The 27,388-nt window shown below is 43.0% G+C and overlaps 1 protein-coding gene across 1 annotated transcript in view; it reads left to right on the top strand.

Moving 5' to 3' along the window:
• Positions 1-27,388, top strand: part of malt1 (MALT paracaspase 1) — a 128,936-nt gene that overhangs the window by 40,577 nt on the left and 60,971 nt on the right. Inside the window, exons 6-8 of the mRNA XM_041185806.1 lie at positions 12,539-12,717; positions 17,697-17,793; positions 25,355-25,381. Of these exons, the coding sequence (XP_041041740.1) occupies positions 12,539-12,717; positions 17,697-17,793; positions 25,355-25,381 (303 nt within the window). The remainder of the gene's footprint in view (positions 1-12,538; positions 12,718-17,696; positions 17,794-25,354; positions 25,382-27,388) is intronic.

The following is a 27,388-nucleotide window of genomic DNA, read 5'->3' as shown; positions in this document are numbered from 1 at the left end:
AACAGATCAATTCTCTAAATTTCTACCATTAAATTAGAAGTCAGTAATCCAATAAACCTTTAACAATAACTAGAGATGATCATGGATACAAATTGTTTATTATGGTGAAGAGTTCAAATATTGAGGGGTTGCCAAGTTAGAGATTAGCAGATTAGAAGGAGCAGGCTTGAGGGGCCATATGGTGTACTCCTGCTCTTTCTTCATGTTCATAAGAGAAGCCAAGAAAAAACATTAATACACAAAGGGTAATTTAAAATATATATTTCATGGGATCTGGGTGTCATTGGCAAGGCCAGCATTTGTTGCCCATCCCTAATTGTTGCCCTTGAACTGAGTGACTGGCTAGGCCATTTCAGAAGGTTGTTAAGAGTCAACCAGACTGAGAACCAAAGGAGGAGTGAGAGCAGTGAGGTTAGAAAAATAACAGGAAAAGATGTTGGGGAAGAGAGGAACAAATCAGCAGAAGGGCCTATGAGAGAGAGGGAGTTAAAAAAACAGAAAATGCTGTAAATGCTCAGGGCAAGACAGCAGCTGTGGAGAGAGAAACATGCTTGCATTTCAGGTTAATGGCATTTCGCCAGAACTGGGAAAAGTTAGAAATGGGGTTAATGAGTTGAAAGGCCTGTTAACTGTTAATCAAAAAGTGACAGGTGATATAAGTGATTATCAGTGAGGTGATGGACAGACATAAAACGAACCAAAAAAAAGCAAATATTTAAGAGGGTGAAAAAATATAGGAGAGACCCACACAAAAAGGGGGAAATTGAAAAACAAAACAAAAAGATCTCTGATCTTTTGGTCACAGATTAAAATTGAAAACATTTTTTTATTATTCATTTGTGGGAAGTGGGCTGCGCCAGCATTTGTTACCCATCCCTAATTGCCCTTGAGAAGGTGGTGGTGAGCTGCCTTCTTGAACCGCTGACAAAAAATAAGGAAAAAAGGGCAACATCATGGGTCACCCCCCTACCACCACCACCTCTACTGCCAACCCACCCTCCACCACCCCTGTATCACTGCCCTCTCCACTCTGACCATTGCACATCCACCAGGCCTGTGTTCTGATGAAAGGTCTCTAATCCATGTTTCAACCCTTCCACATCTCCCCAAATATTGAAAAAGCTATGCCCCCTACATTAGGAGCTCCTCATGCTGTAGAAGAAATGGAGAATATACAGAAGGTCTGACATGACTGAAGTCTAAGGACTAAAGTTATTGAAGTCTTCGGATGCAAACCTACAATGATCTCACTCCAACAGTGAATGTGAGGCAGATCAGGAACTAATTGTCCCCTTGACCGAGAACCCTGATGTTATTCCAAATTGTGGATTCCAAACTTCCGATGGAGCATATCTTTTATCTTACATTTTGCCAGCTTCCCAATCCCTCTTTCACTACTGATCTGAGGTTCATCTTCACTCCTGTGAATTGTTTTTGAACATTTGATTACATTATAATCAGACAAAGCATCCCAAGTTAGCTCATCCTAACAACTCATCCTATCAACTTTTTGATATAAAGACAGCAGAGTCGGTTAGGTTGCCTCGCCTTTTTTCCTGCTGGCTTGTAAAGAATGAAGAATATGAGCTATAGAAAGGTATTACATGTCACTGCATGATCAAAGAGTAGACATGTGCTTCTACCAATCAAAATGTAGGCTCTAGATTAACAAGGGACTTTATTTACATTAGGCAGGTAAATGAACCATATCCAAAACAGTGGAATGTTCATTCCTCTGCATTCTACAGATACAAGCAATGTCTGTTGCCTTCTTTCTTAACATTAACCTTAAACTAAAGGTCAGTTACTGTACCCTTAATCTAACCCAACTCCCTCAGCTGGGTGACTTTAAAAGAAATAGCACAATATCTGTTGTCTCTGAGACTGAAGTTGATTGACCGTGACACTAACTCTGGACTGTTTTTTTTAAGGAACAGTCTCCAACAGCAAACTGTCCATCTCTAGCCAGTCCAGGATTCAAACCCCTTCTCCAAAGATCCCAAACAGCTGTCAGTGAAGTCATTACCCCAGACTAGGCTCTATGCTTTTGATCTGTGTCCAAGTTTGTAACTGTCTCCTGAGTTATCCTGAAACAAAATCAAAGGATAAGTACATCACTCATGATCACCCCAGAGCTGTAGTTACTCTGTTTACTTGGAATGATCTGGTGAAGAAGGAGATTTCTTGTAGCCTTAATGTGTGCACATTAAATAGATAAAAATCTATGCAAAACAAAATGTCTGAATGTAATTCTGAGAAACAATATGGCTTGGGCTTTGTAAATAGTGAAGTCTTGGGTTGTTAAACCGATTAACACTTCAGACAATCATTATGTGGATATGAGGACCTTGCATGTTGAAGAAAACCTAGCAGTCAAACTGCGGCTTGAGCTGCTGACTCCTGATTGAGAAAGGTACTTTGTATGATCCTGGGAGTGAACTGCTATTATGCTTTCTCTTGTGATGCAAATTACGAATGAGAATAATGAATATAGACAACAAAAAAAAAAATTTTGTTAGAGCAGGGATATTGTAATAACACACATTCTGGACCTCAACACCAGGTCAGCAAGGAAACCAGCCAAAATTATGAAAATAATTCTGAAGCCACAAAATCAGCTGAGGTTAGGGCAGCACTCCTCTTCCTTGGACTTTCCTTTCTGCTGGATGCCTCCACTTGGTGCCACCAGGCAGCCTCCTTGCCATCTGATCATTGGGCAGAATTTTAAGGCCCTGTTGCGGCGAGCTGTTCAGAAGTCCATTGACTTCGGCGGGACTGGAAAATCCCACCAGCGGGAGGGCCCGCAAAATTTTGCCCATTGTGCCCCCACCCGACCGGCCAACAGCCATGTTTAGCCAGAATTGGTGAGCAGCTTGCCGGCGGTATTCAAATGAGAACCAGCATTAAATCTGCCAGAGGGATGATGGATTTTAACTGCAAGGTTAGGTTAGAGAAGCTGGGCTTGTTCTCCTGGAGCAGAAGAGATTGAGAGGAGATTTAAGATAGAGGTTTACGAGGGTATGACAGGTTTAGATAGGGTGGACAACGGCCTGGATTTTCACTCCTGGGTCGGCCGCGTAGAGTCGGGGCATTTCCTGGATCCATGAATCTGACCCAGGGAAAAGAGGCCTGGAAGTTGGGATTTTAATTCTGGAGAGTGGGGGTTGGGGTGGGCTGGATTAGAAGCCATGCCTGCCGCCCCTTGGATCAGTGTGTAGGCTGCCGGGTGGGGAGGTGGGCTGGTCAGAAGGCCTGTTTCTGCTTAGTGGCACTGCGTGAAAGATTGGAAAGAAATAATAAAACAAAAAACATCCCTCCAGCCCTCAGCACTAAACTCCGCCCCCCCGCCACAAACACTCCTTATGCCCTACCCATGCCACCTCATGCTCCTTCCCACCCTCCATGGACCCCATGCCCCTTATGCCAACCTATGCCCCTCTATTCAAACCCCACAGACCCTCATTTGCCCTATGCACCTCTACCCCCCATAACCCCCTCATATTCCCTATGTCATCCCATGCCCTCTACCCACTCCATAGGTCAACCCATGAAACCCAATCATCCCCATGGTCTTTTATGTCATTATGTCAACTTAGTGCCAACTCATGCTAACCCATGGCCTAACCCTTTGCCCTTGTTCCCACCATGCCAACTCACCCACTATGCACCATATCAAAGGGGTACCTTACCTTTCCAAAATGGCATCCTGGCTATCCAAACAAATCCACAAGGTTCAGGCCTGCTCCCACTGGTCTCATCTGCATACTTCGGATTTCGGGTACCTACCTCACCAAAATCATACAAGTGGAGCCAGCTGCTGATTTATATGGGCAGCTGGCTCTGTGAACCACGGATATGCAATTTAGAACCGGTGGTAATGACGGAGGCTGGATTCAGGGGCTGGATTTCCTGTTCTTGGCCCAGCCTCTCCACCTGCATGAAAATTCATGAAGTAAGCTGTTACCATTTAGCATACTACACAATATGGTTTGGTGGAGGGGGAAGAAGCCAGGCCCATAGATGCACCTATCCTGAGGAGGAGGACAATAGGGAGGCCATCCTTTCAGCTGTGTTTATGAGACTGATTTTAGTTATAGCTATTGGTTTTCTTTCTTGTTGGTGATGGGCATTTCCTTGAGGATGTGTAGTCTCCATGTTAAAGGTTTATTATGTGGAAGCTGCTCACCAGGGATTGGCTGATGTGAATTGTGAGCTTTCAAGAGCTGAGGAAGTAAGCTGTTCCCCAGCCAGCGCAGCACAGTCCTGAGCCCTCAAACACCAAAGAGTAGGCAGACTCTGATTTCAAGTGTGACCTCTCTTCTCCTTTTGCAGAGCAGGTTTGTCCATCATCATTCCAAATCCTGGATGGATTTAAAGTTTTGGGCAAAAGATGCAGAGGGGGTGGGAGGAAGATCTCTTTATGTGGTAATGACCTGGAATTTGCAGACCATGAGGCTGTTGGAAGCAGGGATCATCAATGATTTAAATAGGATACTGAATGGATGCTTGAGGGAAATAAACTTGCAGAGCTACAGGGATAGAGTGGGGAAATTGGACTAACTGGATTGCACTAAAGAGAGTTGGCGTGGAGTCTGCCATTGACACCTCTTCCTCCATGTCAGATCCATGAGCCTGGAAGTGGGCCTCTTCCTCCTGTGGGTAGATGAAAATGATATTTGTTTACTGGGTGGTATCTTTTCTTCTCCCTTCTCTATTTAGGCCATCTAGAAACTCGTTGATGCTGAGGAAAAGCTTTCCTTTGGCAAGAAGAAGATTGTGTAGCATGCTCACCTCCTGCTTTTTGTTGGTGATGGTGAGAGTCTGCTACTAGGTTCCAGCATCACTTGTGGTTCTGGCACATTGGCTGGAAGTTGCTGTAAGTGCACAGTGGTTGGTGTGTCTACCAACTGTGCCATCATTGTAGTTGGAGGTAGAGGTTCTTCAGATTGTTGATCCTTCTCTGATATCACTTCCACCAAAGGTGCAAAGGTAATCTTGTGTGTGGTAGGTTGGTCTGACCATTGGGAACTTTCCAGGATTTGGAATGATGATGGACAAACCTGCTCTGCAAAAGGAGAAGAGAGGTCACACTTGAAATCAGAGTCTGCCTACTCTTTGGTGTTTGAGGGCTCAGGACTGTGCTGCGCTGGCTGGCTAATGACTGTGGTAGTCTTGACATCTTCCGCCGACTGGAGAAGATTGAGGGCTGCACAGCCATCTCTGCTCAGAAGAGAGAAAGGCTGATTGCGGGCGGCATACTTCAGTTCAAAAGTTTGTTTGTCACCATACCTCAGTGGTTCAAGGATCAAGCCAATGACAGAGTTGGATTCCCCCTGCTCCATACAGTGGATTGTCTGTTGTTCAAATTCAACGGCCTTGGAGCCATGGTTCCTCGTCTGACAGAACTGTCATGCTGGCACCTGAATTTGAAATTTGTTAGATGACCATTTACCAGGATGTCAGCATTCCAAAATGAAGATTTACATTCACTGATGTCCGTTAAGAATGTGTGTCTTCTGGGTGTTCGGTCTTGACCTTCAGGGTGCCTGTGGGCTGCTGGGGCTTTGCCAAAGTGTCCCTATCTATGGCAGTGGAAGTATTGGGCAGTAATCATCTTTCCTGTACGGGCACTTCACACCGCAGCACTGGCAAGATCAGTCTGGGAAATTCGTGTCTTGCTTTGCCTGACTTGGTTGGTCCTTGTGTTTTTGTGACTTGATTTGGTGGACTGAAGGCTGGTTTCTGCCTCATGAAGTGTTCTTTCCCCTCAGGGTGGTCACGTGGCTCAGACAGTATTATTAGCTGGATTGCCCTGTCTAGGGTAAGACAGCCTCTAGCTTTCAGGTCTCCAGAATTTTTTCCGAGGTCTGGAGCAAGGCTGTATCTTAAAAATCTTCTCCTCCAAAGATTCAAATTCTGTGACTGGTCTGGACCATAGGTGAATCCCAATAGAGCTGAAAGTGTGGAATTGCAATGCAATTTTGGGTACAGCTTTAAGAGATTACAGGCTTCCAAGATGGCATCGCTGGTTACTGCTGTAAGAAAGACCTTCTCACACTTGCTGGATTTTTTACGGGATTTTCAAAATGGTGGCGGTGCGCTTCTGTCTGAAGAAGGGACCGCAATGTCAGTGCAGGTCGGCTGGCTGCTGACTTAATTCATTCAGCAGTATCGTGCTACAAGTCGGGAATCTTGGAAAAGAACCGGGGGGCTTTCTGTTTCCAAACTTGGATGGTTGAATGGACAAAATTAATTATTAATGATTTTTTTTTTTGCCGGATTCAAGAGCCACGTTTCAAGACGCTGAGTTGGGGATCAGGATTAGTGACAGGTTTCTTTCAAATGGTGCTTCTGACTGACCTTAAAAGGGGTTTCTCAGGGCTAGCTGGAGTGGAATTGAAAAATTTTATCTCAGTCTTGCAGGCTGCGAGCTCTGCTTGTTGAAGCTGGATTTCCAAGGAGGATGCAGTAGAGTTTCTTGCTTGAGTAAAACTTCTACCTTTCTTGTTTGCTTCCAGGCATTTCTGTCTCTGGAGCTTTCTATTTATTTCTTCTGTGGTAAATTTTTGCAGCATCTGTAGCTTCAGTTGGGAAATAGGTTCAGTTTAGAATCCTTTGAAGGTGTCCTTTTTCTTAATTTCACAGCATTTTTGTGAGGATGAGGATCTTAATCACGATGCTGACACCATGAAGAATCTGCTTCGGACACCATGAAGTAGGCTTCGTAGTCTTGAATTTGTTAACAGCAACTCTTTATTAACAAATCATATCTGTGTACATATATACAGCAGGAGGGAGTACAGGTTTGGAGCTGACTCCATCCTAGGTCTTTACATATCTCTGTCCATCTCTGGCTCTGGGTCATGTGCCTTCTTTCTTCAGTGTTTGGGCAGTATTGTATGCAGTCGTACATTAATCCTTTAAGTACCAGATTCTACTACCACATATCTCTGACTCAGACACTTCTGCCTGAATTCTGGTGTGGTGCGCTTCATGCTGTGCCACCCAATTCTACACGCATGCTACAACCCTCCAATATGTTAGCATCTGTGCTGATGGAGTGTGGGCTAGTAAGATTTGACACTGCCTCCTCCACTATTTCTTCCTTCTCCACCATTTCTTCCTCTTCCTGATGCCTGATGGATAGGGTGACCTGGGGGAGTGAGCGAGCTGCGCTGGCGCCTGTGTGAAACAAAAAAGGAGTTAATGCAGCATAGCCCTTTACATTGTGGGGGGTGCTCTGATACACACCATTGCCTTTAACCATAATCACGCTGCCCTTATCATGCAACACTACCTTCAGACTCCCTCTTATGCCAACAACCCCTTCTGATCAGTGAACTGTCACACCAAAGGGAAATTGTGACTGATATCTACCCATTACTTCACCAGCTAACAAAATGCATGCTAGACTGTTTAAAAATAACCTTTTTTTTAAATACAAGAAAAGACATTGACAAAAGATGGCTGCCACCAGTCACCTGATGTCTGGCATCTGAATGGTTACTATCTGGATTGCACTGCATGCCCTACATGATTTCTCATGGAATGTCGTACTTGGGGGTGTTAAGGCCCACCTCAAAAAGGAACTGTGAAGACATGGGGGGTTTCCTTTTGTGGGTGAGTCCAGAACCAGGGGGCACTGATTTAAAACAGACATGAGGAGGATTTTTCCCTCTGTGGGTTGTGCGGCTTTGGAACTCTCTGCCTCAAAAGGTGGTGAAGGCGGGGTCATTAAATTTGAGACGTGTGAAACGTGGGTAGATAGATTGTTGTTAGGCAAGGGAATCAAAGGTTATTGGTGGTAGATGGGAGTGTGGAATTTGAAATACAAACAAATCAGCTATGATCTTATTGAATGGTGGAGCAGGCTTGAGGGGCCGAACGGCCTACTTCTGCTCCTATTTCGTATGTTCGTATGCTGTCCAGCCAGGACATACAGCCAACAACTCTAACCCCTGTGAATGATGAAAGAACCCCACCTCCTGTTGGTTTCTCCTGTGTGTTAAAATTTCCAAGATGAAACATCAACATGTGATTACTTGTTCTTCAACAATGACCACAGCAGATGTGGTAATTAAATTCCTTTGGAATGTAGAGCGAGCACAACTTTAAGAACTGGGTTTGTAAGCAAAGGCAGAGGAATCTGGTGCAGCTTCTATCTCTCTTTCTCTCTCTCTCTTTCACACTCTCTCTCTCTCTCTCTCTCTCTCTCTCTCTTGCTCGCTCTCTCTCTCACTCACTCTCCCTCGTTCTTTCTCTATTCTCTCCCTTTTTCCTCTCCCTCTCTGGGAATAAGCACAGCACCCGGTTCAAGAAATCAGCGTACCCGGGATCTACCAATGAACTGAGATCTTGTAAGAATTGCAACATCTTCTACATCTAGCTGCTCCAAGAAACCAGATAACCTCAGTCAGCCGCAATGTTTATTAATCTATGCCTCAAGACAAGCAAAGGGCTTCTTCACTACAGAGATAGTCAAAAAATGCCTTAGATTTGAAAAAGGCACCCACGGCAAACAAAATTTAAAAACATTTATTGTGACCAACTGAGGAGGCTGAATAGAGGGGAGCCAGTTCACTCCTCCTCAGCTGGTCGTAACTGAACTAACAGCATCACCTCTACCATTACCACCACGTTCAAAAGTGGTTTTACCACTGCCTTTAGCCACTACAGGCGATTCTCTATCCTTGAAACCAGCTCGGCAGGCACGCTGGTTACTTTCATGGTTGTCTCCTCCACATTCCTAATCGCACAAAACCTCGCAGACCCACCCTCCAGTCAGGCTATCTCCCTGGTGTTATGGGCCCTCTTGTCCTGCAAATACAACATAAAGAGTAATGTTGGCCTAATATTTAGTGCCTGCCAGTGAGAAATCTCTTGAATGTGACAGTGCGTCATGTTGGACATTCATATCTCTATTGTGTGCACCTACAGGAGTGGCTTGGACATTCAAGCCTCCATGCTATAGGAGAGGCATGTGCCAGGCCTCCCACCATTGGTGCAGCATTCAGATATAGAAACATAGAAACTAGGAGCAGGAGTAGGCCATTCGGCCCTTCAAGCCTGCTCTACCATTCAATATGATCATGGCTGATCCACTGACTCAACGCCATATTCCCGCTTTCTCTCCATACCCCTTGATGCCCCTGATATACAAAAATTTATCAATTTCTTTCTTGAATATACTCAGTGAACAGGCCTCCACAGCCTTCTGTGGTAGAAAATTCCACAGGTTGACCACCCTCTGAGTGAAGAAATCTTTCCACATCTCAGTCCTAAATGGCCTGCCCTGTATCCTGAGACTATGGCCCCTGGTTCTAGACTCCCCAAACAGGGGAAACATCCTCCCTGCATCTAGTATGTCTACCCTGTTAGAATTTTATATGTTTCAATCAGATCCCCTCTTATTTTTCTAAACTCTAGTGGATACAGGCCCAGTTGAACCAATCTCTCCTCATACGACAGTCCTGCCATTCCTGGTATCAGCCTAGTGAATCTTCGCTGCACTCCCTCTATGGCAAGTATACTCTTTCTTAGGTAGGGAGACCAAAACTGCACGCAGTATTCCAGGTGTGGCCTCACCAAGACCTTTTATAACTGCAGTAAGAGATCCCTACTTCTGAACTCAAATCCACTTGCAATGAAGGCCAACATACCATTTGCCTTCCTAATTGCTTGCTGCATCTACCTGTTTGACTGGTGTACAAGGACACCCAGATCCCTTTGTACATCCACATTTCCCAATATATCACCATTTAAACAATATTCTGCCTTTCTGTTTTTCACGCCGAAGAGTATAACTTCACACTTATCCATGTTATACTGCATCTGCCATGTGTTTGCCCATACACACAATTTGTCTAAAGTCGCCCTGAAGCCTCCTTGCATCCTCCTCACAACCCCACCCAGTTTTGTGTCATCAGAAAACTTGGAACCTATGGACTATCTCTTGGGCCTCTGCGTGCTTGTGCCGAACAGCTCACCTTTCCAGAATGCAGCAGGTTATTGAACCTCTTCTGACATTGGATCCATGTTCTTCGATGATCACCTGCTGTGCTCACGGCAGTGGCAATCTCTTGTGGTTACCTCTTGGTTGCTGTGTAGGTTCTGCCAGCCAATGGATATAATATTTCTTCCATGTCTGGACATCCTCCACCAGGATCTGGCGGTCCTGGTTGCTGAAGCAGAGCACAGGTCCCCAACTCCTTCTCTGTCTCATCAGTGACTAATGTTGAGGGGTGGGGGTTGTGGGGAATGGGTCTGGATGAATGCAGGGTAGCTTGGATTTTCTTCCTGTCATTTGCAGATGACATGCTGTGCTCCTGAACACTAACTTGATTTGCTCCCTCTGAGTCACACTGTTGTGCTATGAGATTGCACAGCTGTGAGGGTCAAGGTCAAGGGTCAATTAAATGGGCACACCCTGAGAGATGGGTGGAAAGAGGGTAGGTGGAAGGGCAAAGGATCAGGCAAATCAGGTGTATCAGTCACCCCTGAGGCATTGTAGTAACCTGAGTCAATACAGAATATTGTGAACAGTTAATGGTGCCAAGATGCTGCCATCTCTTGGGCTGTGTCCTGTGACACTTTTCCAGCCTTAAATTAGTTGAGTGTGTTTATTACAATGTGAATAGACAGCTGTACTTTCTATATTTTCCTATGGAAAGCCCATGGTAAGCCATCTGTTCCAGTGTCAGTAACGAATTGGACAACTAATTCAGTTTGCACTTACGTTACTGCTCAATGACATCTCCTCCAAGTGAAAACAGCACCTCCGCTTCCTGCCTCACAGCAGAACCTTGTTACTGACCCGCCTTTTATCCACAGTCATGTTGCCCAACCCACTTAGGCTTGCCTCTGCCTCTCCACCAATTTCAGGTTCAATGGTCCAACTCCCTTTAGCCCCCACCATCTTAGAATGAAAAAATGATTATCCAGGGCATTTACTCCCAAGTCGGGTTTGCAAAGCCCGGAATTTTCCCTACCTTGCACTCCCAACTTGTGAGTGAAAATTCAGACCTGAGTGTTTTGTGACAATTGGCTTACCTCCTGACTCCCCAAAGCCTCCCTGTCATTTAGACCTAAGTCAAGAGTCTGATGGAATGCTATTTTTCGTTCACAGCTTGTGAGCATCATTGGTAAGATCAACATTTCATTGCCCATCCTTGAGGACGTGGTCATGAGCCACCTTTTTGAACCACTGCAGTTCATGTTGTTCATGATGTAGGTACACCCACAGTGCTGATGGGGAGGGAGTTCCAGGATTTAAACCCAGCAATAATGAAGGAACGGGCATATAGTTCTAAGACATGGTCCTCCCATGTGCCTGCTGCCCTTGTCCTTCTATGTGGTAGAGGTTGTGGGCCTGGAAGGTTCTGTCAAAGGAGGCTTGGCGAGTTGCTGCAGTGTGTTCTGTAGATAGTGCACCTGTGACCACACTTGCAAAGCTCTACATTATCCAGGACAAAACAGTATGCTTGACTGGCAGCCCACCCCACCCCTAAATATCCTCTTTCTCCATTATTGCCATGGCAAACAGTGTATTATCTACAGCATGTGCTGCAGCAACTCATTAAAGCTTCTTTGACAACAAATCCCAACCCACAACCTCCACCATGGGATGCATGGTAACATCCCAAGTTTTCATTCAAGTTAAACATCATCCCGATTTGGATGTTATATTACCATTACTTCATTAACGTAGGGTCAAAATCTTGGAATGCTCTATCTAACAACTTGTAGTACCTTCATCAGATAGACTGGAGTGGTTCAAGCAGAAGGCTTACCACCATCTCCTCGCTGTCAGCTAGTGTTGGGCAATAAATGCAGGCATTGCCAGTGTCACCCATACTCTGAGGATGAATTTAAAATAAATGTTAAGCTCACTGGACAGTAATTTCTTGGGGCATCCCCATGTCCTTTTGAAAAGCTAACATTGTATATTAGCTACTTTCCAATTCTTGGACATAGCTCATGTCTCTATTAATTCACTTCAGAAAGTATCAAGGCTCTGACTGATTTCACAATCCACTTCTTGAAGTATGAAATCCATCTGAGCATGGTGACTTGTCTTCCTTTATCTTCCTCAGCTTATCATTGGCAATCTTATCTCTAATTTAGATTTCATTTATTATTTCCTGCCTCTTCCTCCTCATAAAGTTTGTCATCCATGGAATGGGCATTGCCTTCATTCTAAAAGTGTTACTTTATGCTGATAAAGTAGACCAAGCTCATATTCATGAAATAAAAATAGAAAATACTGGAAATACTGGCAGCATCTGTGGAGAAAGAAACAGAGTTAACATTTTGAGTCTGTATGACTTCTTCGGAGCTGAAATTCAAAATCTTAACTCTGTTTCTCTCTTCACAGATGATGGCAGACCTTCTGAGTTTTTCCACCATTTTCTGTTCTTATTTCAGATTTCCAGCATCGCAGTATTTTGCTTTTATTTTAGCTCACATTCATGACTTTATAGCTGAAAGTCCAGGCATATTTGGTGACCAACTGTTGAACATAGAATTATTTTTCTTCTAGGAAGAAGATTCTATACCACTGAGACGAGCCTTCAGATTATAAACCAACCACAAACCCAGAAACTGAAGATAGGAGACACCCTTGTATTGGAATGTACTGCAATTGGAGTACCAATGCCACGTTATCAATGGATAAGAAATGGACTACCAGTCAGCAATGGTTGCGAAAGGCATTACAAGGTAAATTCCAGTGCCAATATGGCTTTTAAGCATTCCCCGTGAAGAATATACTCTGTTAAAACGTTTCACCTTCTTCCTCCTGTCCCCATTTAGACTAGATTAGGTAGGAAGAGACTAAAAAGCACTATGAGGAATTCAAGGACCGGTTTAGAATGCATGTGTGTAAATGCACAAAGTGTGGTGAATAAGGTTGGTAAGCTACAAGTACAAATAGTTGTGTGGGAATATGAATCATGGCAATAATGAAAACATGTGAGGACTGGGAACTTAATATTCATGGATACAAAGTTTTCAGAAAAGACAGGAAGGAAAAAAGGGAAGTGGCTGACTGTACTGATTGGGGAAGACATTGTAGAGAGATCAAAGAGAGGATGTCCTTTAGAGGGCAAGAACAGAATCCATTTGGTCATAGTTGAGGGACAAAAATGAGATGATCATGCTACTGGAGGTATTCTACAAGCCTCCAAATAGCGAGAGAGGGATAGAGGAGCAAATTTGCAGGGGAATCACAGAGATGTGCAAGAACTATAGAGCGGTGATGTTGGGGGATTTGTAGTATCCAAATATCGAATAGGAATATTGTTATAATAAAGGTTAAGGAGGGGAGAGGAATTTCTGAAACATTCAGGAGAACATCCTTGATCAATATGTTTGAAGTCTTACTAGGAAGGAGATATTGATGGACCTGATACTGGGAGATGAGATGGGCCAAGTGGATGAAGCATCTGTGTTATGGCACAGCTGATGGTAAAGTCGTTCAAATCCCAAAGGGAAACTTGAAACAACTGCCACAACTTGTTTTGCAATTTGTATAAATTTTGAGGTGCGTATCTTGAATTCAGTAGTACTAAGACCACCAAGTCTTATAGGTTTTTACAAAACTCGATTAAACATTTATTAATAAGAGAAATGATTTTAAACACATACATAGATCTACAAATTACTACAATGATAACTTCTAAATCCCCTACTTAATCTGACTCCCAGTTACACTTTCATTAAGGCATCAGTAAGACACATAGATTTTAAAAGACCCAGGCAAGGTGACACACAATACCCTGAACCAGCTGAATTCAAAATTAGTTTTCTTAACTTCAGTCCTTTGAAAACAGCAGCTTGAGGCATAGATGCTGAAGGCTTTTCACAATTGTTAGATCTTAAAATCCCTACCCTTACACACAGCCTTCAATCCTTTATACATTTTTTCTACTTTGAGTGCAAATTGTTTCACTAGTCTTTGGGCTTTACCTTTCTGACAACAAAAATCTCTCATAGCACTAAGTTTTACCAGTAATCTTTGGGAAAAATAAATACACTGTTTCTAAACTTCACCTGGCTAGGTGACACATTTCATCCCTCCTTTGAAAACAATCTAGCCTGGTTTATTTAAAAATGCAAATGTCCTTTTACACCTTACATCCTAAACTTCCCCCATGTTGGCATCGAAGCCTTTAGAACAGTTGCCTTTAATCCAGTTAGGTCACTTACACAAGCACACACACATGCACACACATATAGACACAGATACCACTATTTTACAATAAGTTCCAATAACATTATGAGAATTATTATATCTATTATACCTGACACTGTGGGAGACACTTGGATAATAGTGACCATTGTATCATAAGACTTAGATTAGTAACGGAAAAAAATCTAGGAATCAAAAGTAGAATTTCTAAATTGGAAGAGAGCCAAGTTCGATGCGATGAGAGGAATTCTAACCAGGGTAAAATGGAACCAAAGACTGCCAGGAATAATGCTAGGGTAACAATAGGTGATCTTTAAGAAAGAGATATTTCAGATGCATGCTAGGTACATTCCAACAAGAGCGAAGGGGGAACCAAAGCCAGAGCTCCTTGGATGATGAGAGAGCTAAAGAATATGAAGAAATAAAATGTGTATGATGCATGTCAGGCAAATTCCTCAAGTGAGAACCAACCCAAATACAATGGGCAGGATTTTCTGCTCGGCGTGTGTGCACATACCCGACATGCCTAAGCGTGAAATAGCATGCGATGATATTGGCGAGCACCCCGACATCATCGCACACCCGCACGATATTTTGGTCAGCAGGTGTGCGTGAGAGTTGGCAGCCTGCCTGCCGATATTTAAGAAGCCTATTAAGGCCATTAATCGATTAATCAACCTGTATTTTTTGCTAAACAAAAACAGAATTACCTGGAAAAACTCAGCAGGTCTGGCAGCATCGGCGGAGAAGAAAAGAGTTGACGTTTCGAGTCCTCATGACCCTTCGACAGAAGGGTTATGAGGACTCGAAACGTCAACTCTTTTCTTCTCCGCCGATGCTGCCAGACCTGCTGAGTTTTTCCAGGTAATTCTGTTTTTGTTTTGGATTTCCAGCATCCGCAGTTTTTTTGTTTTTATCTCTGTATTTTTTGCTGCCCATCCAACATTACTTACAGGCGGCCTTTGGATTTTTTAGGAAACCTCACCCACCCGTGGGATGAGGCTTTAGGGAAAAAAATCTGCCATCCTTACCTGGTTTGGCCTACTTGTGACTCCAGATCCACACCCTCTGAACAAGGGCAATTAGGGATGGGCAATAAATGCTGGACTAACCAGCGATGCCCGCGTCTCACAAATGAATAAAAAAAACTTGGTCTTGATAAATAGACGTTTTGAGTACAAACAGAGAAATAATGCTTTATAAAGCACTCCACAATTGGAGTATTGTGTCCAGTTCTTGTCACCATGCTCTAGGAAGGATGTGAGGGTCCTTGAGAAAGCACAGAGATTTACTAGAATAGTTCCAGGAATGATGGATTTTATCTACAAGGTTAGGTTGGAGAAGCTGTGGTTGTTCTTCTTGGAGAAAAGGAGATTGAGGGGAGATTTGATAGATGTGCACAAGATTATGACAGGTTTACATAAGGTAGACAAAAAAAGGTATTCCCATTAATTGATGGTGCAAGGATTAGGCACACCGATTTAAGGTTTGGGCAAGGAATGCAGGGGCAATATGAGGAAGATCATTTTTACACAATGAATATAATGACCTGGAACTCGCTGCCTACGGGGGTGGTGAAAGCAGAAATGATTAATGATTTCAAAAGGAAATTGCATGGGCACTTGAAGGAAATAAACTTGTAGGGTTACAGGGATAGTGTTGGGGAATGGGACTGACAGAATTGCTTTACAGAAAGTCAGCATGGGCTCAATGGACCAAATGGGAGGCCTGTTTCATTATGACTGTATTTTTCTGGAAACTTGATGAAAAATAGCTACCTCTGAATCAGGAGAATGTGGGCTTGAGACTCACATCAGGACATAATCTACCCAGATATTGAAGTGTATTACTGGCATCTTCATTCTTAGAGATGCTTGGTTCCCATTTGCTTGTGTGGGGAGATATGGAGAATCCCATTGCACCATTTGAAGGAAACCAGTGAGTTATCCTGGAATATTTTCCTCTGAATCAATAGCTATTGATTCTTCATTTTATACCTTCTGACTTGCCTGATGCCTAACTCTAACCTACTTTGCCTTACCTTTCTTGCAACTGCTTCGATATGATCTTAATGTCTCAATCTGGTATGCTGAATTGGGATGCCAGTTTGATGTCCTGCAGCTCACCTGCCAAGATTAAAGAATGGCAGGGTCTCAAAATTGCGGAGGCCTCTTTATTGCTGACCAGGGTGTTCCACCAGTCAGCCTTCCAAAAGTTGAAATCCACCCCATTATATTTTGTGACCAGTGTCCATCTTGGCTCAGTGGATTAGCACTCAGTCCTCTGATGCAGAAGGTCATGGGTTCAAGTGCTACTGCAGAGAATTAAGTACATAATCCAGGCTGACACCTCAGTGCAGTACTGAGGGAGTTCTGCACAGTTGGAGGTGTTGTTTTTTGGACCTGGCATTCAACTGAAGCTCCTTCTTCTGCTCAGGTGGTCTTTGAAGAAGATCACGGGAGTTCTCCATGTGTCCTGGCCAATATTTATCTCTCAGACAATATCACTAAAACAGATTATCATTTCATTAACCTCATTTTTCTTTGTGGGACCTTGCTGTGTGCAAATTGACTGAAACATTTCCTAGATTACGGTAGTGACTACACTTCTAACATTTGGCTGTAAAGCAGTTTGGGACATCCTGAATTTGTAAAAGGCATTTGAATAAATATTAAGAACTGTTCCCTAAATTCAAGATGCTACTTTCTGAGGGTTCAGTACAGTATTATTTACTTACTCTGTATGGAAAAAAAATGATTTTTAGAATGAATTTTTCATATTCACGTTGCTAGCGGGAAATTTGCGTGACATGAATGCATATTGGGAAATAATTGGCTGTCAAACTGGGGCTCACTGACCCCGAGGGTGCAGAGACTTTCCAGACAGTCCATGACACAAGGTCTGCCTGCAAGTGGGCACTATGGTAAAGAGTAAGCGAGTGAGTGCAGGCTGGAACCATGCTTTGTCCCCTGTAGTGCTCTTTCTAAGTTCCTTCTCTCCCCCGCTCCGATTCTTCACCTGTGTCTGCTCACTTTGGGCCTCTGATCCCTCTAGGCTCCTGTTGTCCCTTGGATCTTGCTCCTTCTAGGGTCCTGCCCCTCTTTCCAGGCCCCTGCCCCCTCCGGGCCCCTGCCCTGTCCAGGCTCCATGGATAGAGATGACTTGGCAATGAGAAGCAGTCATACCCATCCCACTGATAACTGTAAATAAGTTTTCTTAAAAGCATTAATAAAACACCTTGCAAGCAACACTTTTATATTTGGAATATTATATATTATTATAGTTTGAATGGGTGGAGTCCACGATTACTAATTTGTTTGAAATGGGGTTCTTCAACCAAAAATGTTTGCGAACCACATATACCATTCTTTCACAATTTCCTGGTTTGCACACCTTTTCTGTAAGTATCTTCTTTAGCAGTGTGAATGTGAAAAATTTATCCTGATATATTACATTATATAACGTGCATATAAATCACTTATCCAAACGTACCTTTATTTGAAAATAGATAAGCAATGTAAATCGGGACAATCAGGGACAGTACCGTTGCCATGTGTTCAATGACAAGGCAGAACAATGGAGTATGGAAGCAGATGTTCTTATAGGTAAGAAGTTACTCTTTTGAGGTTCATCAATATCACGCAAAAATTTAGTTGAGCGTTCACCTGTATAACAAATACATATAATCAAAATGAGCCCACTGTTCATTGCAATGTGATGCTGCACTTACTGTAGAAGGTAGAGGTGAGAGAGAAAATCTTATCATAGACATATTCTTTGGGCAAAAATGGCATACACCTTTACTGTAAGCAAGCCAGGAGTGAGTAGTGTGATGCTTTAGATGGTTTATCTGGTAGCTCAGCCAGTTGATCTTGATTGGAAACTAAGCTTATGAATCCTTTAAGAACCATGGAACTCCCTTCCTAACAGTGCTGTGGATGTAGCTATACCACATGGACTGCAGCGGTTCAAGAAAGTGGCTCAACATCACCTTCTCCAGAGCAATTAGGGATGGACAATAAAAATGCTGGCCAAGCCAACGACACCCATATCCTGTGAAAGAATAAATAAAAGTGCTGCCTGCTGCTTGAAATGACAGAGCTGAGATTACATGGCTATTCTAGTAGAATTCCAATGTAGCTCTGCTGACATGGCTGTAAACTCGACTGGGACCCAGATACACCAGGTCATCTAGGACGAGCTTTATGGCAGGGCTGGGGGCGGTTTGGGGGAACTCCTGAATGGAATTGGAGCCTGGACTCCCAAAGAGAAAGGAGAGTGTTTTTTTTTAACGTTAGGGCTGCTGATGGTATGTTGGCCTTTATCGCAAAAGGATTTGAGTACAGGAGTAGCGAAGTTTTGCTTCAATTGTATAGAACCTTGGTTGGACCACACCTGGAGTATTGTGTGCAGTCCTGGTCCCCTTACCTTAAGAAAGGTATTATTGCCATAGAAGGAGTGCAAAGAAGGTTCACCAGACTTGTTCCTGGGATGGCAGGACTGTCCCATGAAGATAAATTGAGGAAACTGGACCTGTATTCTCTAGAGTTTTGAAGAATGAAAGGTGATCTCATTGAAACCAACAATTTAAGAGATAGACAGGGTAGGTGCAAGTAAGACATTTCCCCTGGTTGTGGAGCCTAGAACCAGGGGACACAATTTCAAAATCAGAGGGAAGCGATTTAGGACCAAGATGAGGGTTGCGAATCTTTGGAATTCTCTACCTGAGAGGGCTATGGATGCTCATTCATTGAGTATGTTTAAAGCAGAGATCGACAGATTTCTAAATACGAATGATGTAAAGCGATTTGGGGATAGTGTGGGAAAAAGACATTGAAGTGGATGATTGCCCATGATTGTACTGAATCAGGCACAATGGGCCTTGGGGATTCATTGAGGATTGTTGTAGCAAGTAGTGGGGGTGGATGGTGGTACTCTGTATTTCAGGATTTGCCGGGGTGCCACTATGCAATCTTCTGCGGTTGGGCCAGCCGAGATGTGGTCCCAAGTGCCAAAGGACTAATTTCTTTGCAGCTTCGCTCCCTGATCCCACAAGCTTATGTTTGCCCATTTAATATGCACCCATTTTCTAGCTCCACTAGTTTTAATGAGTTTTGTTAGTTCTCATGGTAACTGGGTCAGGTAAGATACTGGAGTCCAGTCTTTGATGTTCACCGAAAGTTTTGAAAAGAATGAAATTTTTTTCCGTCTAATCCTGAATGTGTGTAGTTAGATGGTGAAATAAGGTGGATGAAATAGGGTTCCACTCGAGCAGGTCACTTCACAGTACCATGCCCAAATGGTCACTATTTATATGTGAGCCTTGTCAGCGAGTGATATTAAGCAGCTTGACTTCAGGATCTTCAAAGTGAGCTGGACCCTGCCCTTCAAAACCCACAAAGGAGCATTTACAGCAGGTGTTGCTGGACAGTGATCTGGAGCAAGGACTCTACTAACTTTTTTCTGCTCCAGATCATTATCTGGCAGCTGCCATTGCTCCTTTGTGGGCTTTGACATACAGGGTCTGGCTCAGCTTCAAGGTAACTGTAGTCAGGGCAATAGTGCTAATATTCTGTTCCTGTCCCAGCAAATGTCAGCTAACTTGGTACAGGCTGGTCATTGAACCAGGGATCTTATTGAATTGTTTGATTCAGTTTGCTCAGTAAGTCACAGAGTTTGGTGGTACTTGTAAAACAGACATTGGCTGGAGAAATAAATACAGAAGTCAATAGCCCAGGCCAATCCATTAGCCAGTCATTTCACTGGCAGTGTTGCAGAGTTCTGAGCAGTGGAACAGCCTAAGGCTAAACTGATCAAATTGTTCTGGTCAGACTTCATCTTGAGTACTGAATCCAATTTTAGTTGCTGAGACGTTCAAGTAATCTAAACAGTGGAGAGAAGAGCCACAAGGTTGATCCCTTGTGGCAAAAGTTGAGTTGTGAAGAAAAATTTGGAGAGACTTGTACTTTTCAATATGCACGGAGAGATGGTTCTGTCTGGAGGCATTCTGAAAGCAGTAGAGGCAAACATTGTAGCATGAAGAGTATTTGAGGGCTGTGAGAAAGACAGTTCTGCCCAGCCATTCATCAGTCAGATGAATAAACCATTAGACTTGGATGTGGATCGATAAGTGCAGGCTGCTTCTAATTAAGCACTAGATTACCAGTGTCACTTTTATAGTAAAAGACAAGACTGAAGCATTCACAACCATCTTCAGCCAGAAGTGCCGACTGGATAACCCCTTCCGACCTCCACCTGAGGCCCCCACCATGCTAGATTCCAGTCTTCAGCCAATTCAATTCATTTCACTTGGTATCAAAAAACATCTGAAGGTACTAGACACTGCAAAGGATGTGAGCCCTGACAATACTGCGACAATAATACTGAAGACTTATGCTTCAGAACTAGCCATACCTTTAGCCAAGTTGTTCCACTACAACTCCAAGGCTGGCATCTACTCGACAATGTGGAAGATTGCTCAGATATATCTTGTCCACAAAAAGTAGGACAACTCCAGTCATGCCACTTAACACCCCATCAGTCTACACTCAAACAAAAGCAAAGCAATGGAAAGTGTCATTGACATGCTATCAAGTGGCACTTACTCTGGAACAATCTGCTCACTGATGCTCAATTTGGGTTCTGCCAGGGCTCCTTGGTTCCACAGATCATTACAGCCTTGGTACAAACATGTACAAAGGAGGTGAATTCCAGAGGTGATTGCCCTAGACATCAAGGTCACATTTTACTGGGTGTGGCATCATGGAGCTCTAACAAGTCAATGGGAATCAGAGGAAAAATTCTCCACCTGTTTGGAGGAGATGGTGGCATAGTGATGTCACTGAACTAGTAGTCCAGACATCCAGGCAAATGCTGCTCAGATGTAGGCTGAAATCCTACCACAGCAGCTGGTGGAATTTGAATTCAGTTAATAAATCTGGAATTGAAAGCTAGTCTTAGTAAGGTGCCCATGAAACTATCATCAATTGTTTTAAAAACCCATCTGGTTACTAATGTCCTTCAGAGAAAGAAATCTGCCTCCTTGCCCAGTCTGGCCTACATGTGACTCCAGACCTACAGCAACATGATTGACTCCTAACAGCCCTCTGAAATGGATTAGCAATCTATTCAGTTCAAGGGTGATTCGGGATGGGCAACAAATGCTGGCCTTGCCAGCGATGTCCACATCCCATGAAGAGTTTTTTTAAAAAAGGAAGACAGTTGTGGTTGTTGTTGGGCACTCTCTTAGTCCCAGAACATGATTGCAAGTGTTCTTCAGGGTAATGACCTTCCCTCCAACATAAGGTCAGAAGTAGGGGGGTGCACTCATGATAGCACAGTACTCAGCACCATAGTCCTTTTATACTGAAGCAGTCTGTGCTCACATGCAGCAAGACCTGCACAACATTCAAGTAACATTCGCACCACACAAGTGCCTGGAAATGACCATCTCCAACAAGGGAGAATCTAACCATCTCCCCTTGACATTCAATGGCATTATCATCACTGAATCCCCCATAAACAGCATCCTGGGGAGTTATCATTGACTGAACTGGACTAGCCATATCAATGCTGTGGCTACAAGAGAAGGCCAAAGGCTGGGAATTCTGCAGTGAGTAACTCACCTCCTGATGCCCCAAAGCCTGCCCACCATCCACAATGCACAAGTCAGGGAGTGTGATGGAATACTCTCCACTTGCCTGGATGAGTTCAACTCCAATAACACACAAGAAGGTCTACACCATCCACCACAAAGTAGCCCACATGATCAGCACCCCATCCACTACCTTAAACATTCACTCTCTCCACTACCAGTACACAGCGGCAGCAGTGTGTACAGTTTACAAGATGCATTGCAAGAACTCAGCAAAGCTCCTTCAAAAGCACCTTCCAAACTTGCAACAAAGACAACAAACTCATGGAAACGCCACTAACAGCAAGTTCTCCTCTGAGTCATGCACTATCCTGATATGGAACGATATCGCTGTTCCTTCATTGCTGCTGAGTAAAAAACTTGGAACTTGCTCCCCAACATCACTCTACAACACCACATAGACTTTAGCAGTTCAAGAAAGTGACTCACTACTGCTACTCACTATAAGGACAATTATGCTGGCCTGGCCAGCAGTGCTCATATGTCAAGAACAAACTTAAAAAGAAACCAGCTTATATTTCAGCTCTTTCCTGGACTCGAACTCAAGTTCTGTCGAAGGGTCATGAGGACTCGAAACGTCAACTCTTTTCTTCTCCGCCGATGCTGCCAGACCTGCTGAGTTTTTCCAGGTAATTCTGTTTTTGTTTTAAAAAGAACACATTGTTGCTGCACACACTGGTAAAAAGATTTAGATGTTCTTCTGAGATTAAGGTATCTTGTTTGGCACCATCAGGCATTGATTACCCAGATCAGGCATTGCATACTAAGATAAAAGCAAAATACTGTGGATGCTAGAAATCTGAAACAAAAAATGCTGGAAAAACTCGGCAGGTATAGCAGCATCTGTGAAGAGAGAAACAGAGTTAACATTTCGAGTCCATATGATCCTTCTTCAGAGCTGAAGAGAGGTGAAATATTATGAAATGTATACTGTTTAAGGGGGGTGGAGCAGGTGGAGCTGGATAGAAGGCCAGCAATAGGTGGGGACAAAGGAGAGATTGACAAAGATCTCATAAACTAAAGGACAAAGGGAGTGTTAATGGTAGTGGTAAGGGTTAAAAAAGGTGCTGATAGTGGTGTAAAGGTAAGAAAGTAGAATGTGATAATAGCAGAACAAGGGGAGCATTGTGTGAAAGAACAACATGACCCCATCACCGAACATCAAGCCATTGTTTCCAGGACTGTCACTAACCTCATCTCTTCTGAAGATTTTCCCTCCAGAGCTTCTAGCCTTGTTGCCTCTCAACCCCCGACAGCTCACTTCTACCTCCTTCTCAAAATCCACAAATAGGACTGTCCCAGTAGACCCATTATGTCAGCTTGTTCCTGCCCCACGGAACACATTTCTTCTTACCTTGACTCCGTTCTCTCTCCCCTTGTCCAGTCTCTTCCCACCTACATCCGCGATTCCTCTGATGCCCTATGTCATATCAACAATTTCCAGTTCCCTGGCCCTAACTGCCTCCTATTCATTCCCTTTGTCCTTTAGTTCATGACATCTTTGTCAATCTCTCCTTTGTCCCCGCCTAACGCTGGCCTTCTATCCAGCTTCATCTGCTCCACCCCTCTTAAACGGTATAAATTTCATCACATTTCCACCTCTCTTCAGCTCTGAAGAAGGGTCATAAGGACTTGAAAAGTTAACTCTGTCTTTCTCCACAGATGTTGCTAGACCTGGTGAATTTTTCCACCATTTTCTGTTTTTGTTTCAAGGGTTGCATAGTTAGGTGCAGGCATTGAGTACTTGAAATTGAAACTGTTATATTCTCCAGTGTTAACACCTTCACCCCAACAAGTACCAAATTCACATAAACGGGAAATGGATGAGACGGTATATTTCACATCTTGGTTCTTGTCAGAAACATGTACATATATATGTTACTAATACTGATCTTCACTGTGATTTTCTCTTATTCAAATGCACTCTGTCGGGTCACGATGCAGTGCAGCAGCCACTGTGCAATGTAACAGAGGTTACTTGTGCTTATGAGGCAGTTAATTTGAATGCATGCTGCTTACTTTCATGCTCAATGGGAAATGGGAATGGGCTATCCTTCTATCCAAAAGAAAAATGAAGCAAACCTTAGCACAGAATTCCCTATTGCAGGATTTTTAACGATGTTCGAGCTGCCACAGCATGTCATCCTATAGAAAAGCTAGGATATGAACATAGTAACATGCCAAAGCACAATGGTTGTTCCAGTCAAATAAAGATGGAGAAGGAATATGAATTTAGTGGAATTTATGTAAAGCGGCTTGTTAGTGAGTGTTTTAGGCAGGGATTGTTTGGATGAACATTCTGTTGTGGGGGAGTTAGTCAGATGTGTGTTCATTGCAGGAGCTGGCTTAGATTTTGAAACCAAACCACAATCTGAGATGATTGAAAATAATGACAATCATCTTTATATCATTCCTGGGCCATAAGATAGAAATTTGTTAATACATTTGGATTCCACACATATCAGGTAAATCTTTTTTATTCTTTCATGGGATGCAGGCATCGCTGGCAAGGTCAGCATTGTTGCCCATCGTTAATTGGCCTTGAACTGAGTGGCTTGCTAAGCTATTTCAGAGGGCAGTTAAGAATCAACCACATCACTCTGGATCTGAAGTCACATGTAGGCCAGACCAGGTAAGAAGGCAGAATTCCCTTACTGAAGGACATTAGTGAACCAAATAGGTTTTTACAAACAACCGATGGTAGTTTCATGGTCACCATTACTGAGGCTAGCTTTCGATTCTAGATTTTATTAATTGAATTAAATTCCATCAGCTGCAGTTGTGGGATTTGAACCTGTGTGCCAGGGCATTAGCCTGAGCCTCTGGATTACTAGTCCAGTGATGTTACCACTGTGCCACTATCTCCCCAGTCAGCCTCTGAAAGGGTTAACATTTCAAAATCAAAATACTGCAGATGCTAGAAATCTGAAATAAAAACAAAAAATACTGGAAATGCTCAGCAGATCAGGCAGCATTTGTGGTGACAGAAACAGAATTAATGTTTCAGGTTGGCAATCTTTCATTGGACCTGATCCGCACTCATCAGCTCTGATTAAAGTCATCGACCCGAAACATTCCACTACCCACAGATGTTAGATGTTGCTTGGTCTGTAGCCCTTTCATTTTTTATTTAACATGACATATGTTGACCAGCTTTAGAACTGGACTCCAGTTTATTTCTATAATTTTCTGGTTTATTTCAGATTTCCAGCACTTGACACTTCTTTTTTAAAATCATCAAAAAGGATATTTTGGAGACGTGATAGCTTCCAAATTAAATAATTTGAATAAACTCTGGAGTGTCTGCTATTTTTTAGTAATGACCAACTGCTTTCAACCTGATTCTTGGGGAAAGGGTTAATGACGGGCAGGCCCACTTTGTTTTAGCTTTTGTTGTTTTCCTTTTTTGGACTAGTATAGCCTCCAGGTTAACCGGGATTTCTGAAAAGTAGTGAAAAAATGGACTATATTTTTCACTGTTACTAACTTTTCCTTTGCTCAATCTCTTTCAGATGAGGTGAAGTATCCTGAAGAAACAGGTAAGTGTCTTTTTTTTAACAATATCTCTACAGAAATAAAAGGTGGAATTTTACAGCCCACCTGCTGGCAGAATTTTCTGGTCCTGTCGAAGCCAATGGTCTTTGGAACTGCTCGCTGCATTTTACAGCCCCTCCTCCGCCACACCGTGGCCACAAAATTCCACCAAAAGTTTAGTTTCCATGTTGGAAGATGTTATGCATATTAGATCCACAGATTACCCTCATAGTGGTGCTATTATTCTCACCAACAAGGTATGACAGCCAATAATCTTAGCTCTGCCCTCATTAAAATTTGAATTCTTGCTAGTGTGATCACTACAGCCACTTAGAGCATTACAGAGATGCCATTGGAGTGCTCTGAATCAACAAAGTCTTCAATCACTCTGTAAGTTGCTTAATGGTAGCACTTGTTCTGGAATTTCATTGAAATCATAAACTTCTATTAAGTAATAAAATAAGTACTAAATTCCACTCACTGGTATTCTTTTCTTAACAATATTTAATGAGTTGATGCTCAAAGCATGGAGTGCAATCAATAATGAAATATGGCCAAGAATTGCACATAGTTTAGGAGACAATCTTTTGCATACAGGATTCTTTTTCAATTTATATATGTACACTATTCCAGTATAAGCTCATCAATCACACTAAACCTGACCTGAACATTTTGTCCATGCATGCTGTGACCCATTGCCATCGTATCAGATCAGAGCCATTTCTCCTGAATAGATCCCTGTTGAATAACTTGTTGCTCCATTCAGAGGCAGGCTCCCATACCTTAGATGTGTATCAGGCATCAGTTGAAGTGCTCCCAACCCTTCTGCTCGCTGTAGAATATTCTAATTATTTTTTTCAGCAAATTGTAATATGAATTTGTCACTGGAAGATTGGGAAGTGCAACAGTCCAACTTAATGGAATTCTTGCCAATAATGATGCAGCAGCAAATTCTGGGCCGAGCTTTGTCAATAGACCGTGAAGTATTGCAGCTGCATCCTGTCACATCCTCAGCTGAATTTCTGAAACAGGCATTTTCTGGATAGGTACAAGGGGACCTGTTCATTTTCTTTCCTCCTCTTTGTAGTATAAGAGTGTTTGGAATAGCAAGGGTTAATGGGGACTGGAGAACAGTACCGCCCACAATGTGTTGTAAAGGGTCACATGACAAGGGATCTGGGTCAGTCCAAGAGAATGCAGAGTCCTGTACAGATGTAAGCATGGAGTTGGCTTATAGTCAAGTCTGTACTTTGGACATATGTATATAGTTATGTGTTACCAATAAGTACTACTGTTCAACTTTACAAGCCTCTGCACCTCCTTGAGACCAACTGAACAAACCCTTACAACACTTTTCACATGTTGGAACTTCTCATGTACAGTGCAGTACAATGATGAGACACATTTTGACTGAGTCTGCTGAGTTCCCAATCTGAAACACATCACTGAGGAGAATCTTTTTGATACTTCCCAGGAGAGTAGGAGGAAGGGAAGGAATAGCCAGTAGTATTTTGCTTCTGGGTATTTATCTCCAATTCAGCATCTCAGACTATTCTCCACAAGTGAGTCCTCATTTATGTGATCTTGAATATGCCTTTATCTGTTAAGTACCTAGTAACAGGTCCGAGGACATAACAGAAAATTCTGTCTCGGGGAGGACAAACTGCGGTATAGGAAGATTTAAATTATTGGGAAGGCTGCTGAAGTGTCCAGGGAGTAGAAGTTGAACCTTGCTGTGGCCGGTTTTACTGGTGTGAAAAGGGTGTAATGAGGGCCAATCTCTGGAGACTCCTGAAGTGGTTCAGGTGATGGATCGAAATTTATGAGTAAGAGACTTCTCACCTGTGTTAAACAGGAGCCATGGATGCCTGAAAAATGGTCTGTACCATTTTGGGCATCTTTGGTTGGCAATTAACATGGGCCCGAGTCCTCTTGCATGTGTAAATTCTTCCCAAGTATACATTTAGCACGTCATTTCTCAAGTTAAGATGAGGTTAGTAATCATGACATTG

The sequence above is a fragment of the Carcharodon carcharias genome, chromosome 1 (genome assembly GCF_017639515.1).
Source record: "Carcharodon carcharias isolate sCarCar2 chromosome 1, sCarCar2.pri, whole genome shotgun sequence".
In the NCBI taxonomy this organism is placed as follows: Eukaryota; Metazoa; Chordata; class Chondrichthyes; order Lamniformes; family Lamnidae; genus Carcharodon; species Carcharodon carcharias.
This window is presented reverse-complemented; position numbering and strand designations above follow the sequence as displayed.